Source organism: Lichenostomus cassidix, chromosome 7 (assembly GCF_008360975.1).
Source record: "Lichenostomus cassidix isolate B80296 chromosome 7, HeHo_3.0, whole genome shotgun sequence".
Lineage (NCBI taxonomy): Eukaryota > Metazoa > Chordata > Aves > Passeriformes > Meliphagidae > Lichenostomus > Lichenostomus cassidix.
In genome coordinates this window covers 20,159,934-20,178,152 of record NC_139488.1, presented here as the reverse complement: position 1 = coordinate 20,178,152, position 18,219 = coordinate 20,159,934, and the positions used below count along the sequence as shown (strand labels likewise).

General features: G+C 36.5%; 1 protein-coding gene across 8 annotated transcripts in view; it reads right to left on the bottom strand.

Annotated features, from left to right (window-relative positions):
- Window positions 1–1,198: 1,198 nt before the first annotated feature.
- The window catches only part of GRB14 (growth factor receptor bound protein 14), a 71,811-nt gene continuing 54,790 nt past the window's right edge, over window positions 1,199–18,219 (bottom strand). For 4 of the 8 annotated variants that reach the window (XM_085066606.1, XM_085066605.1, XM_085066608.1 and 1 more), the window contains 9 exons: window positions 14,560–14,697; window positions 13,383–13,493; window positions 13,097–13,192; window positions 12,433–12,513; window positions 10,088–10,204; window positions 9,919–9,976; window positions 9,739–9,826; window positions 5,890–5,983; window positions 1,199–1,900 (listed from right to left, as the gene is read on the bottom strand). In XM_085066606.1, coding sequence (XP_084922732.1) covers window positions 1,754–1,900; window positions 5,890–5,983; window positions 9,739–9,826; window positions 9,919–9,976; window positions 10,088–10,204; window positions 12,433–12,513; window positions 13,097–13,192; window positions 13,383–13,493; window positions 14,560–14,697 — 930 coding nt within the window. In that variant the 3' untranslated portion in view covers window positions 1,199–1,753. Of the gene's footprint in view, window positions 1,901–2,892; window positions 3,088–3,577; window positions 3,709–5,889; window positions 5,984–6,109; window positions 7,940–9,738; window positions 9,827–9,918; window positions 9,977–10,087; window positions 10,205–12,432; window positions 12,514–13,096; window positions 13,193–13,382; window positions 13,494–14,559; window positions 14,698–18,219 lie in introns of those variants that run through there. The other 4 variants (XR_014853486.1, XR_014853487.1, XM_085066607.1 and 1 more) reach the window with 4 other exon arrangements.

Below are 18,219 nucleotides of genomic sequence, written 5' to 3'. Positions count from 1 at the left end.
TGAAATTATGTTTGATGCTTAAGAGTTAAATTTATTAGACTGTAAAGAGTTTTACAAGGCTTTCCTAATGTAATGAGCTTAGGCATCACATATGTTGCATCTTTGGTACACATTAGGAAGAGTTGCTTTTTTAATGAGCTTTAAAAACTGCATTTGCATACCAGAGGAAAAGGTCAGTGATGTGCGGATCAAGTTGGTAAATTAAGTATCACAGTATTATGTTATTATGCTTGCCTTCCAGAGACACACAATAACAAAACCATAGGCTACAGTTACCACAGTGTTCTGATGCTTCCATCTACATGACCTTGTCAGCTGCCACATCCTGCCACTGCTGCGCCTCGGGGTCACTCACCCACTCCATCCCTCGCCCAGGCCTCCTTCACCAGCTCCTACAGAACAGCTGCTGTGCCTGACAGGCAGGGAACCCAAGCTAACACAACAAGGAGGAGCTGGATCCAATGTGATCACCCGTCTTCAAACATCACTTTTACTCCAGTCTTCACCCTATGTAAAGATACCCAGGACAATGTCTGAACCCTCATAAAAAGATCAAATCTCTTGGAGAGCAAAGCATCAGGACAAGGATGCTTCTTTCAGTCCAAGTCCTATTCCACCCGAGTTCTTGTTCAAGGATGCAGAAGTATCAACTCTCTTTCAAAACACAAGTACCAAAATTATTTCTAATGCTGTGGTCCAAAATTTGACTGGGTCTACTGTCACAGTTCTTTTTAGCTGGAATATTAGATACTTGGTAATCTGTAAAGAGTGCTTGACTGGCAGCTACACTGACATTTTTATTTTGTGATAAATAATAAAATAAGCTAGGAACTTACTGTAAATACATGAGGTTTCCAGCAAAGTCCACTGGAGGTACCTTTACCTGTAAGTATTGTTAATTATTGGTAATTTGCAACTACTATAATATTACCTTTATTTTTTTAAGGGCAATCAAAATTGATTCCTTCCTCAATTGTGCAAAGATCCACAGTACTTAACACGTCTTTCTGCCTCTCTTTGTGTAAAAGATAATAGGTATACACTAAACCACATTACATACTACGTATTAATTTATGCATGTTTATACATGCCAAGTAAGTGACACTCCAGCTCTGCATAAAGATGTAGATTTAGTCATTAGATGAGAGAAAAAAATCCTTTAAAATAGTACAACAAGAACAGCACAACTCAATACAACTGAGCAGTTATAAGTGGTTTTAATGATTTTTCACTTTTTGGATATGATAATCCTCAAAGTAGCATTCAAAAATATAGTGCAAAATATTTATTCATTTTATTTACAAATAAAATGTGCAGTTCAGGTTCTTATCCTCGCCACAGTAAATGTTATTCTTTTATGTGATGAACAGAAATTATGAGAAACATTTAGAGAGAAAAAAGTTAATTTTAAACCTAAGAACAAATATCTTCCTTCAGTTATATTTTTTTTAGGAGTTACACAATATTTTTCAAAACTGTTTTCAGTTGAAAAAAAAAACAAAAAAAAATCCAAGACAACACTAAAGAATTACATTGGAAAGAATGGTTTTTCAAAACCATAAAGTTAATTTTGCTGTGACAATCACAAAGCAAAGTTCTTATCTACATAGAATATAAATTTTTTTTGCAGCTTAAACATAGAATCTTTACAATGTAATGTGTATTTTCCCCCTCTTTGCTATACAAATTGCCTTTAGGGGAAAAATTTTACTAGTATCTTCCTCTCCTTCTGATGAAACAACAAATGCTTTGGTTAAAGAGCAATTCGTGCACAATAGTGTTTTAACTTGCAAGGCAGTACTCCTTTATTAAGTTGGTAGAATTCCACTAGCTGGATGAGATCAGTAAATCTGGTATGACCATCATCAAGGGTATAGAATAGCTTCCCATCATCTTCCAACTGTAAAAATGGAAAAACAAGATTCAATAAAATCCTCTTTTGCTATGGTATTTTTTTCTAGCTGGAATACTTGTTTGAGAAGTGTTCTTACAGACCAATATATTCATAATCTTATGACTACTGTGAGCAGGAAAAATACAGTGATCATTCATACCAACATCAAAAATCAATTAAAGAAAAATAATGTATTCTTTAAGTTCAAGTACACACCTAAAAGGAAATGACAGTTAAGTAAGTATAGGAATAGTCTATCTGCATTAACAATACTACTTCATGCCTTTGCTTTGTAATGATAGCGGGAGTTAATATGAACCCTGAGTTCTTAGAGAGTACAGGAAACAACCAAGTTTGAAGTTACTCATAGATTTCAACCTTTGCTCCATTCACTTCCATGATTTTCTGTCACTTCTGTGAGGTGTGATGAGGCTACACACCAGTGCAGTGGGATGCTGGGTGGTATTAGCTACACAAGACACTGCCCATCCCAAGAGTAACGTGTGCTCTAGTAATACGTTGTTTGTTGTAGGAGCAAGAATTGCTGCAGCTCCAAACACACCTATTAGCACAGATACAGAAGAGAAAGAAGAAACTTCAAAAGATACCTTGAAAGATTCCTTTCAACTTTTAGTTACTTAAAAAGTTGCAGTCAGTATTTCCCTCTTCTAAGCGACTGAAGGTTAGCTCTCAAACAATTTGTATTGCACTACTGACTATATAATTTTTTTATTTAGTTCCTCTACTGCTGCTACATCTAATATCAAGAGGATTAGTGCAATAGTGACTAATTGGTATTCATATAAATATAGAAAAAACCCATTTAAACTATTTTTAAAAAGAAAAGGGGAAAAAAGATACTTTAGAAGATTGAAAGAGTAGTGAACAGAAGATCCTGAAGTGGGGCTAGCACGGAGTAGCAGATGGCGTGCTAGAGAAAGATGCAACTACCCTACTTGAATACAGGGGAAGGGAGAAGACATGATTAGCTGTCTTACCTTTTAATTAAGATGTTTTATCTGAAGCAGCTGTTGAACTGCTTATGACTCCTGATTATTCTACCCCTTTCTACCATGTCTGGAAGTAGTTTGTAATTTCTTTATTCTCAGACTTTGGTCAAACCAGGCCAAAAACTGCTAGTTAAGGAATTAACAATGTGTGAATGTGTAAATTCCTGTGCTCCAGCCAAGAACCTGAAAACGGATTATTATTCATTGGACTTTCTTTATGCATGCAATTTTTCTGCCAACACACTGCAGACAAGGGAGAGTTAACAATTCAAATGTCTGTTATCTTTCTAACAAGTTAATTCTAAACTTTTAAATGAATACCAAACAGATTGCTAATTCTAAAGCTACCAATATCCTGCAAATAAGAACTCCTATCAAAGTTCTGTTGCCCAAGAACCCAGCAACTTCTGCAAGCTAAGAAGGCTGTTATGAAAGAACACTTATTAAAAGGACAGCCCCAAAACTGTGCATCTTCAGTCCCAGAACTTCATCTTTCATATGGACAAAATTTCAGGATAGAACACATTGAAGTGAACCTGTATGAGCTCAGAGTATAAAGGCTTAAAAATATCTTTATAAACTAAAAAGCTCTCCATTTTTCACAGTACAGGATCCCAAACGTATCCCAAAGGTTTCCTTTTGGACATTATACAATCAATTCCCTACTACCCACCTGCAATACCTGTTGCACAGGTTACCAATGTTAATGTGAGGCACCTGTTAACATGGGTGAAGCTTGAACTAGCAGGCTGCATACCCTATCTAAAAGGAGACATTTTTAAGTGCAGTATGACCTGAAGCAACCTAAAATACAAGAGAAAAATAATTCATTTAGAGATTGAATTGTTTTTACCTTATAAAAAAGGCTTTCTAAATTACATTTATTTATTTACGTTTAATAAGGAAAGTTTGCCTTTTCAATGGCTGGAAACAGGTGAGAGTTTAGAAGAAAAGTAGAATTCAAAATTCAAAGATGTAACCCTGATCTCCAACTAACAAGCTATTATTAGCTACAGTAATACAAAATGTCTTGCTTCTTAGAAAATTATCACTTCATTTAGATCAGCAGTAACTGGAACCAAAACCTTTCCTCCCTCAAACAACAATTTTCTGAACTATTTAAAGAGCACTGTTCTAGCAAAAACAGAGCATGTTTAAGTCAGGGTAATGAGAATGGCATGAGAGTACTGAATGCAACCAGAAACTGACAGAAAGGAACTGAAATATGCTAATATTTGGGGGACAAATAGCTTCCATACTGACACACTCTCTCTGGATTTAGCTGCTCTCATCACAGATTTTTTTTTTCTGTTTACTAGGACAAATTGCTTTACTCAAAAAAAAAAAATTCAAAAACATTTCCTTCAAGCAAGTCAAGTTCTGTAGTGAAGTAGTACAGGTCATCTCAATGAACAGCATGGAAAATGTGACCCAAGTCTGGAGACAATTACTTAAAAATAAAGAATTCTTGGTTCCTCCAAAGATCCCACACCAGGAGAGCAGGGTTTTAGCACAATCTTTTGAAGGGAAGAGGAGAATCATCCATCTCAGAGGAAACTGAAGATAACTGAAGCTTCCTGCTATATCTGCACTTAGAGAAGAGAGGATATGTTTCCTGATAGGGGAAGAAAAAGTGGTCTCTTAAATGAGAGTTAATGGACATCCCAATGAAGTAGACTCAAACACTCTGAATGGAGTTCAGAAGGTTTTCTTAACCCCACAACAGTTATAGCAAAGTAAATACTGGAAGCGACTACAGCCAATGGATGCACAGAGATCTTGCACCTGGCATTCTTATCACGGATCATATGTTGGTGTTCACACGGGATCCAGGGCATAGCTATCACTTTTGGATCAAGGACTCCTCCATTGTCTGTACCTAAACACAACAAAATCCTGGACAATTCTAGCTAACACTGATCCACTTCTTTCCTCCTCTCAAATAACACTGATCCACTTCTTTCCTCCTCCTCTCTTCCGTTTTATTCTGCATGAACTTTTTTTTGGGGAGGATATCAGTTACAGGCCGTAGGTAAGGCATACAGAAATTTGGTGAATGCTCATAGGGAATCAACAGATCAAAAACAAACAAAAAAAATGCTGCTTGACTAATCTCTACTGAGAAACAGCAGAATCTGCTAGAAACTTCAGCAGGAAGATACAAGGAGGCTAGAGTATTATGTGGTCTGGAAGAAAGGTTCTGATGAAGAGAGATGAAAAAGCTCTTGGTCTGCTCATATTTCATTATGTCTTGTATCTGTGGCCAAAACTCATAATGCTCAAGTGTTTCTCATCTCAAGAAAAGCAGCATGTGAAGAAAACCACATAAACCACCTTGTGAGAGAGTGGAAGCAATGGGGATGGCTGACCATTCCGGCAGGAGAACTGGACAGTAAGTTCAATGAAAATTATCAGAAATATGATTTCAGCTTAGGAAGTTACAGCTTACATATAAAGCAGCTGGACTAAATAAGGATTTTTTTTTTGTCCCCCTGAAGAAGGCCCTGGGCATGAATATACCACAGTAACAAGAAGAGAGGTCAATAAAATATGTTTGACTACACATACTGAAACTATCCTGAACAGAAGAGTCAGTGAGATATGGACACACATCATAAGCAGTCCAAAACAGATGATTAAGAATTGTGTACATTCTGAAAACATAAAAGGGAATATGAACTCTATTAATACATGATTTTCATGCCATCAAGGTTGCTTCTATTCCATTTAAAATAGATCTGTTTAGTTTTTCAAGAAACTTTTTAGGACTTCATAATACTAGTCAAGCTTTAGAACAAATCAAACAGCAAACTCAAAAATGTTCAAGTCTGCTAAAGAATTCTAACTATATTTAGTGATACAGGTATGATGTTCACACCTTCATAAAATAGCAAAACAAGAAAAAAATCCATCAATATTCTATCATATCAATATTCAATTGTTTGGTTTTACAACTCCGTATATAAACTGAAAAAACTTACTTACTGGTACAATTTGAAAATGTTTTATTTTTAATCCATGACTCAGTGACAATACAAATGTTTTGGGGTTACTTTGGCTATCACGTACCAGGAATACCCTAGAAGAGATTGAAAAATGTCACAGTAAGATCATTTGAAATCCTTTCGTAAATGTTCAGTTAAAACTGTTCTAAATTCATTAAAGTAAGTATTAGTGAAAACCATAAATAAAATCAATTATATAAGTTAGGCTTTTAATCAGTATTTCCTTGCGAATGTGTCACTGGGAATACTTTCTTAAATTCTTCTTCACCTTGTCTATTATGTGAAAAACATGCTTTCTCAGAATAAATGACACTGTAGGCGTTAGTTTTTACACTGCATAGAATTACAATGCATTTCTTCAGACAGAAAAGCACCCTCAAAGTTTGTGCTTTGAACAAAATTTTTTTGGACTCTGACAGTTTTCTAAATCACAAACATGACAAGGAAAATTCAAAAGGTAGTTAAACAGGAATTTTACAGAAAAGGTGATGTAAGACATACCAGAATGTTTTTCACGTCTGGCCAGTCCTCATAAATGCATTCTCATTTCTGTACAGCAGCAAAATTCCCAATGAGACAGAGCTACACTCTGCTTGCTTTATAGAATCATTATTCAAATCACAACACTCTGAATGGCTAACAGTGCCACTGCAACTAGTTCACTGATAACTTATTCCAACCAGAACGTGGACAAACATAATTTTGCCATAGTCCTGGCAGAATAATGTGATACAGGCAAAGGATGATTACCAGCAGGAGACAGTTTTCATTGAATCACCTGATTTGGAATATTGGCAGAGAACAGTTTGGAGGATAGGGAAGTACCTGATAGACATCTCTGCAGTGGAGAGAGTCTGAACTGCTTTCACTGTGCAGGTCTGGAACAGATATAGCTGACCAATGCACCCAAGAAGGAAAATGGAGGGACAGCCATTGGCAAGCATGTTCCTCTTTCAGGACACAAAAGAAATGGGCAGAACGGATTTGCAGGTATCAACCAAGTGAGCATTAGGGACCACCTAATTGTAACTGTTTGCCCCACCACACACCAGAAATGAGAGCCCAGCTACTACAAGAAAAGTAAGATTTTCAAAGAAAAAAAAAAAAACCAGCCAGAAGTTTGCAGTGGACTTTCACTCACTACCAGCATGGATTCAAAGTACTAATTTAATTTGCAAAGTTTTTAAGAGTTCTATTTTGACAAAGCAAGAAAATATCTGGAATTAGGAAATTTGGAGTCCATAACGAGTACCATTTTTATCGAAATCACTGCGCAGTCTAATGGGAGCCCTGCTCCTAAGGCAGCTACTCCCGAGGGCTGCTGCCAGCTCAGCGCTCAGCACGGCCAGGGACAGTGACAATGACAGGGATAGGGCAGGGACAGGGCAGGTCGGGCGGGCGCAGCGCGGGCTGCGCTCAGAGCGGCTCGCTCCCACCACCTAGCGGGCTGTCACCCTCCGCGGGACACGAGCGACACTGCTCACAGCAGCCACCGCACACCCTGCGCATCGACTGAAACACTGCATACTTGTGTCATTAGTGACTGGCGCTTCAATTTATTCCGAAAAATGGCACTGTAAGAATGTGCCATTCTGCAGATATCCAAAATGGGTCTACACTCAATTACTAAGATCCACATTAAACGATACACTATGTAATCACTTTGATTAGGATTTATTTTCCCATTCATCAGTTCTTTTAAAGGACATTTTCTTACTTTTCTCCTTGTTTTATAATAAATAGAAGCAACATTTCTTCTTCTTCGGATAAAAAGATCTTTATTATTTTCTAACATAATCACAATAGACCTATAGTTGCCTAAGAACCTTTAAAAACTTTATTATGAAGGAAGGGTTGTAGTTCTCAGCATCTCAGAAATATTGGCTGGAAGGAGCTTTTCAGACATGCTGGATGACTCCAGTCAACTTCTTTCTCATAAGCTTCTCTGAATGACCAGTTGCACTTTTTCATGAGCCTTTTGGTAATGCTTTTATCCCTTTCATGAACAAAATGCTGATCAGCTTGCAATCCTGTCAACCATTTATCACTGAAAAGTCTTCAAACATACTTTAGGAGGTAAAATATAAAATCTACAATTTTATCAAGTAAACTTTTTTAACAAAGTTGGTTTAACACCAAAACAGTAGATCCAAAAACTTTATTCCTTCACAGCATGCCTTGATTGTTGCTGTCCCTAATTCTGTTATTGGGTTATCCAAATACTAAAACTACTGTAGCTACTTTATGTAATCACCTCCTTGTCTTCTAAAAGCCACCATGAACAACGTATTTGTTGGTACATACAATATTCCAGAGGCTCTACTCCCTTGTCATATACGCATGAGAACTCCTTGCTTGGAATCACATTAAAAGGCTCAATAAGAATTATTTTCTCTGTCCCCACTCACAGAAAGTAAAGTCTTACTACTCCCATTTAAAATGGCTGTATTTTTAGTGATAATTCATTCTTTCAGCCTATCAAAAAGCACAGCATTGGTCATGTCACGTAATACATGAATACATTGGTAATGTCATGTATTCATTACTTCACTGTAATTCCTGAATATGTATCTGACAGCATATGAGCACTCCTACTACCAATGTTCTAATCAATTCCAGGCAGTCCACACAAGAGTATTCCTCTCCTCAAAACCTCAATGCACAGCTTTGAATGGATCCAAGAATATAATATAAACCCTGTACTAAACCAATGCTAGCAAGGCATTCACTTTCTCTTTTTGAACACCACTGCTCTTTACTCGCTGAATCTACTGGGTTCCATTTAACAGTATGTGTGTGTAAGAAATGCACTGCAAGATACATCAGGCCTAGAATGACATCCTGCTCAAAAATATACGTTGGATTAACACCCATGTCCTGTCCCTCTCTTGTAACAAATGCAAAAATAAATGCAGAGCACAGAACCAGCTTCAAGATGATTAGCCAGGCTTAAAAACAAGACCCCTGAAATTAAAAAAAAAATTCAAGATACAAAAGTGGAAGTCCAATTAACCATCTTTGTGCAGATTATGACTGAGCTTGTCTCCTTTTCCTCCCCTTCACTTTCTTTTTTTCCTGGAGCCCTTTCTGTAGATGTACAAGACAGTACTACAACATACTTAATCTAAAACTGAAGGAATTTAACCAGCAATCTGATGTTCCAGGAACTCAACTGGAAACTGACTCGAAGAAATTGAGATTTTTATGGAATTGAGTGAAGGAGGCCCAAGTTTACATTTAATGTAGGACTAAGGAAAAAAAGTGCAGGAATAAAAAGCATGAGGATTTGAACATCAAATACCTACATGTTTTGTAATTTCTAAATTAATATTCAAATGAGGGAAAAATTAAAGTCTTATCCTAACATTTATTGTTTATTATTAAACGATGATACAATTTTTAGTCCTCCCATGAGAAAAAAGCATACGTTTTTTCAATGTCTGTCCCAGAACAGTTCATCTTAGAATAATGTTTTCAGGTTTTCTTTCATTCTTTCATCACTAATAGAGATACTGAAGACAGTGGTGCCAAGGTAGACAGTTCCCAGAGAATACTGTGCACAGACACAGCTCAAGAGCTTGGCTCTGAACGGATATAAGTGATTGGACAGTGACAGAATCGAAGTCTTAGATCACCACTTTATTGCATCCAAATGATATAAAATAAAACCCAACTGATCCCCAGATAGCCCTATATAAAAGAATTTTTATTTCTACTAGGTAAGTGCAAACTTCTCCTTCCTCTACCTCCCCCCAATAAGAGGCACATGAAAATCAGAGTTTTTTGCTAGAAACATGTCTTGGAGAAGCTACATAAAGAATTAACTTACCCATCTACAAGTCCATGCTGCAAAATAAGTCTCTGAGCTTCTTCTCTAGAGATTTTATGATGAAACCATGACTGAGATCTGTGTATAGCTGTAGAAAAAAAGATTGGTGAAAAAATGTTTTCCCTGTATTGAAAGAACCAGTTACTGCATTTCTCTGGCAAGGAATTAACTCACACATACCCATGTTAGACATGGCAATAGGACTACCATGTGAGTTGAGTCGGAGACACCCTCTCCTCTGCATGAGAGAGAAGCAAAAACATGACTTCAAAGCTCTTTTGTTAAAAAAAAAAAGCAGAAAAAAAACAAACCAGAAAATACTATTCTGATAAATTAAAGGTATTTATACCCGCCATGCTAATCCTTCTTCAACTGCAACTGAAAGGGCTTCTGTTGGATTTTCTATAATTCTGCTTCTGTGTCCTGAGAAATCCATTGCTACTAAAGAATTTTCTGAAATGCTTCTCTGCAACAAAGAAAAATGAATTTAGTTTGCTCAATTTTTACAAGATTCATCATTTAAAAGCAAGCTTCTAAAAAAACATTATGTTTTGTAAGTGATATTTCAAGTATTGGCAGTGTTTCCCATCAGAGCCAAACTCATTTTACCCTAGGGAGCATTTGTAATTCCAGTATGCTGCTGCAAAGCTCGATTTTACAGTCTGGAAGGACAGATCATCTTTTTGCATTACTGCAAGGGATGATAAATACATCACTTTACCATAAACCATATTTATACTTTTAACTATAACTAGCCCTTTGCATGTCAAAATAAGTCAGGAAACTGTTATTAAGATGTCTAAGTAATGGGGGAAAAAGATAAAATACAAAATTATTGTACATAATGAATAAATTTTAAAATATAAAAAATATTTCATTAGAAATATGTCAAATTTATGTATTTCCTATATAAACTTCCATTCAGTTTGCTGTATTTGAGCATTGAAAACAGAAATTTCTATGGAGTATAACTTCCATTTTAATACATTACTTCTGACTCTAATCACAGACTCAGTAACTGCAGCATCCCCTATAAAAGAAATGTTTTGTGGTTTTTTCTCGCAGTGAAGATAAAATTCGTAACAATGGAATGAAAGCACTGAACTTTGACAAAACAGTTCTAAAAATCACCAAAATGTTTCTCAGAAAGTAAGGTTTACAAAATCAGGTTTTATAAAGATTGGGATGGCTCAAATGTTGGCAGGCATTGGAATACCTAATAAATAAAAGAGCACTAGCACTCTCTAAGTTAAAGCAACATCTGGACACAAGAGGCTTGGATTTCTGTAGGGTTAGCAAAGCTTCCCAGTCCAAAACCAGAGCAGCTCTGTTTTGTTTTTGCTTGGTTAAAAGCACAAATATAAGTAAAAATGGAAGAGAGCAGTTCTGTAGTTCACTGTAATTCTTGTCACTGTAGACTAAGGTCTATCTGAGTAACTGTAACCTGTAGAGAACTTTGCAAAAATAAAAATCAAGGGCAAAATAAGAGAAAATGTTTGCCTCTAGGAGAGTGGAGGGAACTCTTTGTAGCTGACATGGTTGACAAATTAAGGAATGTGAAAGGTGCAAGTGGCTTCCTTATGAATTACGTTCATTAGCGTGTGCAATTAATTCCCAGATTATTCAATTTGCTGCTTAATTCGTGAATTATACACTAGTAGAAAAACAGTGCCATTATTAGCAGTGGGTACAGACTCTGCCTGTTAGAAGCTATGGGAGCTAAAATGCACACAACAGTGAAAGAGGAGAGAATCAGTGATGGCTCCCAGATCCATCATAAGAGCAGCAGCTGGCTATTGCAACAGCTCCACATAACACAAACTAAACACACAGGCAGCGTATTAAGCACAATTTTGAAGCCATGCTTATTAGCAAAATCACTGAAAACTATTTTTGTGAATACCTGTGATAGCGAATGCATTTCTTAGGCATCTTATCAGCAAGAACTATAATAAATGCTAAAAAAATCCACCATAAAATCACTGTCACAGATCCCAGCAACAAGTAATTTTCATCCAATTTAGCCAACAAAAACCACAAAAGGGTTATAAATCATCCATGAAAAAGTCTGAAATCAAATGACTCATAAAGAGCTGTGATAGCATAAGATGTTATGAAAAGAACAGCCTCATCCAATCCCAACTATCTGAGTGAGTAGATGGACATAGTATCTAGTATAGGCTGTGTTTTCTCCAAAACAGGACAGACCATCTGCCAAATTACGGTCTTCCTCTGAAGTCCAGTCTGTATTACACCAGCTGAAATTCATCTCAAGTACTTAATATTTTCTCTTTTTTAAAAAATCACAACAGGAAGTATACTGAAAAGGATTTGTTACAACCTTCTTATTCATCAGCATGTGTAACCTTAAACACTGCTTCCCTTTTAATGAATTTATAGTTCTGCTGCTTTGTTTTCAAAATCCTCTTTCCATTCAACAGTGACAATAAGCCAAAGGACTCCCAAAATATTGAAGATTTTACAAAGGGAAAAGCCTTTTACCTGGTTTGTACTAAGTAAGAAAATTTATTAATTAGCTCTCTAGTCAACCCTGACAGCCCTAAATATTTTGGCAAGCATTCGCACATGCAAGGTTTTGAAGGAGCAGGTCAGTAGTGTAACTGACACGAGTTACTCGAAAAGAGCATGATGGCAGAAACATGTATTTATTCATGGAGCTACTGTGGGACATACCATAGGTGTTATATTCAAAGGGCTGCAGCCACTTCTACCTTGATATGGTTGCATGTAATTCTGATACAGCTGCATCCCATACTAAAACCAGAAAATAACAAGGTTAGCATTTTAGATTATAAACCTAAGCCAAGTAAGGTATTTTTCTTCAGATGTAAAAGATAGCACATGCTTTTCTTTACCATTAAAAACCAGGGACAAAAGCTGCTAGGCTAAGGAAATGAACATGATCATTATTGCTGCTGCCTTTATAAATGTACACTGTGCATTAAATACTACCCATTTCATATACCAACTGGCCTGTTCCTATTTTGTCACCAACAGTCACATTTTAAAAATATTAACATTCCCTTCTTGTGTATTCTTCTTGCTTTATTCAACATTACTGAGCCATCTCACTGAATTCAACATGGTAACACAGAAGAACATGCTTAATGTTAAATATTTTCAGGACTGAGGCATTATTCCATCCCCTACAACGATTCCAGGAATTTGGTCTCTCTCTGTTTATTGGGATGGGGGAAAAAAAAAAAAGTTTTCAGTGTACAAAACTGACATTGCTATTGCATGGGAATCTAAAATTATGTTACTTCTCTACTCACAGCCTCAAAAAAACCCACATAGTACACTTAAGTAAGAACTTAACTCCACACAGAAAAATTACCTTGAGTAACCTAATAGCTGTCATCCAACAGGTCCTACTTTGTTCATCATCTGCACAGAGCTGTTTCAGGTCTCTGGTTCCTCCTGATTTGTTAGGCTAGAAGGCCACAGCACATTTTTTTAGCATTAAAGCATATCTTGAAGATAATACCTGTTGAAATAAAAGCCACTAATTCTCCTATTTTATAATAGACAGCTGAATATTGCTTTCAAAAACCTTAAAGAAACTTAAGCTTACCTAAAAACTGTGGCTTGCTTTAATATGTATCAGAATAATAAGCTTGTACCTTAAAGCAGAATCCATAGTTTGTTGGTGCTCCAGAAATCTTTTTGCCTGTTAAAGACATGTACATATCACTATTGCTGAATTCACAGAAAAACTGCAGATGCCTTGGCTCCTAAAAAGAAAAGCAATGTAATACAGTTAGACTACTTTTAGCCAGCCTCTCCACATAAGAAACTTGGAAGAGTACAGTCGTTATCCTGTTCCAAAACACAGTCTTACATACTGCAGTTTTAACCATGACATCATGAAATCTAAAAAGAGGTAACTCAATATTCATGTCAAAATGCAGAGGGAAAAAAAAAAATCAAATTAGTAAAAGAGTTTATTCTTCCAGAGAGGAAAAAAGTCCCCAGACTACAAGTTATATAATTTCTAAGAAAACTTCCACTAAATTCAAGCCATAAATTCACTAAATTCCACTAAATTCAAGCCATTAGAGTAGGAGTCAAGTTTTGAGAGCAGTATGCATTTCAAACATCAAAATAAAATAAATTCTCATAATCTGAAAAACAACATACTGTTATAACTATTGCCCAGTACTATTTCTAACCATTACCTCTATCACCTAAGGTTAATTATGTCAGGGAAACAAACAAAAGAAATTTTCTGAAGGATACAAACCAGCTTAATGAAAACTTTGGCAGGTAATTACAGAAAATCCAAAACAGGAATAAACATTGGTTTAAGCAGTTGATGTAAAAGATATCTCAACTCCAATTTTTAATATGATAAGGTTTAAATTACCACCATCAAAAATCTGAACTAGTAAAACTAAAAACTGTCAAGTGACAAATTTTGAGAACTACCAAAGTTATCCTGTAAAAATTAGATAATTAATTACTATATCCACTTTTCAGAACATATACTTTAGAAATTTAACTAGTATTTGAAAATTCATTTTAGCAGTGTACTCTGTTAGGAGATAGATGAACCAGAATGAAGCAAACTTGCCAGGCAAAAAGAAACCACAGTTTCTAAGACAAAACCTTCCAATTTTGTATCTCTATATCTCTCCAGATTTTATCTATAATAAATAGATTTTTTTTTCATTTTTATCACTATAAGTTTATTTATTTGGCTACAAATTTTGGTTATTATTACAACAAATGATAAACACATACATATTTGCTCTGACTTCCCAGTTCTTGCTCCCTCTTTTTTTTTTTTTACTCCCTTACCTTAGATGTACCTTTAGTGGAAAAATAAAGGCCAGATCTTCTCAAAAGAAAGTATAGTTTTTTCCATGATTTTTTTCCCTGCTCCTTTGCGTGCAAATAACCATGAATCTCAGGGTAAGTGCTGGAGCTTAGGAACATCTGAAAGAAAGTATCAGACATGCATTTTTACTTTCCTCTGAAACCAGCTTTGTGTTTCATTAACGTACATTACGTTAATAACGTACGATCATTAACTACAGACAGGACTAAGACTCCTATATACACTATCACACCACAGTAATTCAGTTATGATTGCATCTAATCCCATTAACAGTACCTCTGATTTAAGGCATTTAGAATGTTACACAACTCCAAGGTATGCTAAGCAAGTTACATATTTATATGGAACCATATGGTTTGAAATGAGAGCATTACTTCTGCAATATGTGAACTTCAGCAACAAAACCAGTGTAAGAAATACTGATCCCATGTCTCAGGCCCTATTTATATAAAACTGCTAATCAGTGCTACCAACAGAAGAAAAAAATTACATCCCTCCCCTCATCCACCAGAGAAAAGAAGTGATCAGAATTAAAATTAATTCGGCAAATCACAAATTCTGAAGTACAAAACCATACAGTCCAGGCAGATATTAGGATTTTCCAAAGGAGAGAACAGAGGTCTCTGCACCTGAAAGGTGCTACAGTAGGAGCTTTAGTTGAACCAAAACCAGAGAGACTGGGCTAGTCCCCAGGAGAGCTCCTGCCTCTACTCAAGATACTCAGTGGCTTCTCTTCATCCATTTCATCAGACATTGTCAGAGTGCAATACGCTCTTATCTTGCCGAGGCTTACACACAGCTTTACTCAGTCTGCAAAAGTACCCACTAAAAGTGAGCACTCATGTTCACTTTATTCTAATTCCATGTAATGTGCTCATTTTTATCATTCTTCTTCCAGTAACACCACTCAGAACTATGACTCTAAACATGTTAAACCAGAATTCTTCAATTTGCATATATGCAAGGGAATCTGTTATTACTGAGCTCTTCAAGGAACCTTGCCCCAGGACTGGTCTGTGGCATCATAAATTCTGTCAAAACTTACACAGAGGTATGGAACAAAGAATTTTCTGGTTGATATGTGCAGTTTTCATTGCTGAATTGTCTTCCTATCCACTGCCATTTCCAGAAAATCTTATTTGACAAGTGAAGCAACAGATTACAAGGCAAGAGATGGACTGGCCAGTACCTGACTCCAGCAGAATGAAAAAGCAAATGTGATTTTGGAAGCACACCAAGTTCTCTGGCCACTAAACAATGCAGTCCAACCAAGATACTCAAGTTTTCTTTGACTTTAATTGTTTTACTGCCTTGCAGTGAGATGCATGGCCACACCACCTGAGGGGAGCATGGAGACCAAGCTGAGCTGGTGTGAATGCACTAACACAGGCAGGTTCCACTGGCCAGGGGAGTGTAACAGTCCAACACCAAGACTGCCAAATTAGCAGCTTCACTGCCATTCACCTGAACAGTTCAATTACAGGAAGGCTAGATACATCTGTCTACACGTGCTGCTGGCACACAGCTGTGTGCAAATGCAGTTGAAGCTATTTTAGCCTCACTGAAGCAGACAGGTAAGTCTCAGTATGTGTTCAGGTTGTTGATCTTCACATTTGCCATGTACTAACAGGTTCATTGGTGGGAAATATAAAGGCTGAACTGAAAAAGTATAAAATTCATAAACAAAATCAAATGAAAGCCTTAGAAAAAACTAAATGAGTCAATGTATGCAAAAACAAAAGAGCATCTTTTTAGGCTTTAATGTCTCTGCTGAAGCTGAAAGGAGTGGTTGGCTTCCTGCCTGCACAAGTGTCTTCCCCAGGATTTCTGCCATAAGAGCTTCAAACCAGAAATGCTGTCATGAAAAACACTTTTCTTACTCAGCAGACCAAAGTGGAAGAGCAATACAATGCTAAGCTTCGACAGTCACTGTTGTAGCCATGCTATCAATTAAAATAAAGTAGCAGTAATGCTAGGAAACAGGCAATCCTAAATCCATTTTTTCCTTCCTAAGACAGCTGAGGACTGTGTGAGAAAATAGAACATGAACAAGCTGTAGTCAAAACCATTAACTGTCAGAAGGATGAGCAGTAAAAATATTTCAGAGTGAGAACTGAATGTCTGTAATAAATGCCAAAAATGAATGATAGTAGAAAAGATAATTTCCTTGGGCTGTTTTTTGTGTCAGGTTGGTTTTGGTTGGGGTTTTTTGTTGCTGTTTTGTTTTGTTGTTTTGTTATTTTTTTTAATGGAGGTACATACAAGTTTATTACAGGAGGGAATGGATCCCTGTTTATGCAAATAAGAGCTAATAATAATAGAACAAAAATAAGAAAAATCCTTAATACTGGAAGAAGAGGGGAGAGCTAAATTATATTATGTTGCAGACAGGGAATACTGGACACACAATATACAGAAATAAACTTGCACCCTCCTCCCCACACAGTGAAATATATACCCTGACATGTAGAGTGGTGTCAAATGCCACATCTTTCAGATACTGATATAGACAACACCAAGTACTTGACTACCATTTGATTAGCTGTAAACCAACTAATTTAAAAGCAATGTAAACATGAAACAAAGCTAATAAAAGCCTTTTGTTGCAAAAAACCAGACAAAAAAAAAACCAACAAAAAAACAACCTAAGCAAATAAACAAAATATCAAATCTATCAGAAAGGGAAAAAACAAAAGAATGAGAAGAACATTGCACTGTCTTGGACGAGCATAGTAATAATGAAAAGTGCTGAAATCCTAGATGTCACTGAATGCAATAAAGATTGAGAGCTGCACTCCTAATTATAAAATTATTTGTCTACATCTTCAACATTTTTAATGAAAGAATGGCTGCAGTAGCAGAACCAACAACATCTGCTAGAGTGGATGCTTCTAGTGCATTTACATAGTGTTTTGGGGAGTTAAAGAAGCCATCGTCATGCTAAGACTGTCAATCAAGTTGAATTTGATGACTGATTTCTTCAAAGATTTGATGACAGCTAGCCATGATCCAGACCAATACTACTGGGAATGAGCTGGATTTTTACCCTGAACCTGCTGGGAAATTTTGGGGCCACCAAGTAATTCTAGTGAAGAATTGATTCTGAATCTCAGTATTGTCTCCTACAGACTTCAGTCAGCCTGAGAGGTTTAGACTGGGAGGCCAACAAAACCTAGAGTGGAAGACAGTGTAAGGCAATGGGGAGATTAAAACAACATCCAGGAAATTGACAAGAGACTGAAATTCAGTGCAGGTCTGCTTTGTCCCAAAGCCTGGAATGGCAGTCAGGTGAGAAAATGATTAGGAAAAGGACTTGCTATGGCAGAGAGATTGAAGAAATGAAAGCCTGGCTCTTAATAATAATCTTCAAATCTTCACACTGTGTTCATTTTTGACATATTTTAAAACATCCAATTTGCAAAAATAGCCTAAAGGAAGTTCCAAATGAGCCAGACTGCCTATCACTAGACATGTACATCCAACAGTGTGTTGTGCCTCAGAGCAGCAATACCCTAATCGATACAGTGACACACTTCTTTTGTAGGCTAAAGATCTTCATGGCAGCAATTAAACCTCTCTCTTTGGCATACACAGGCATTCAGTATATTCCAGACCTAGTA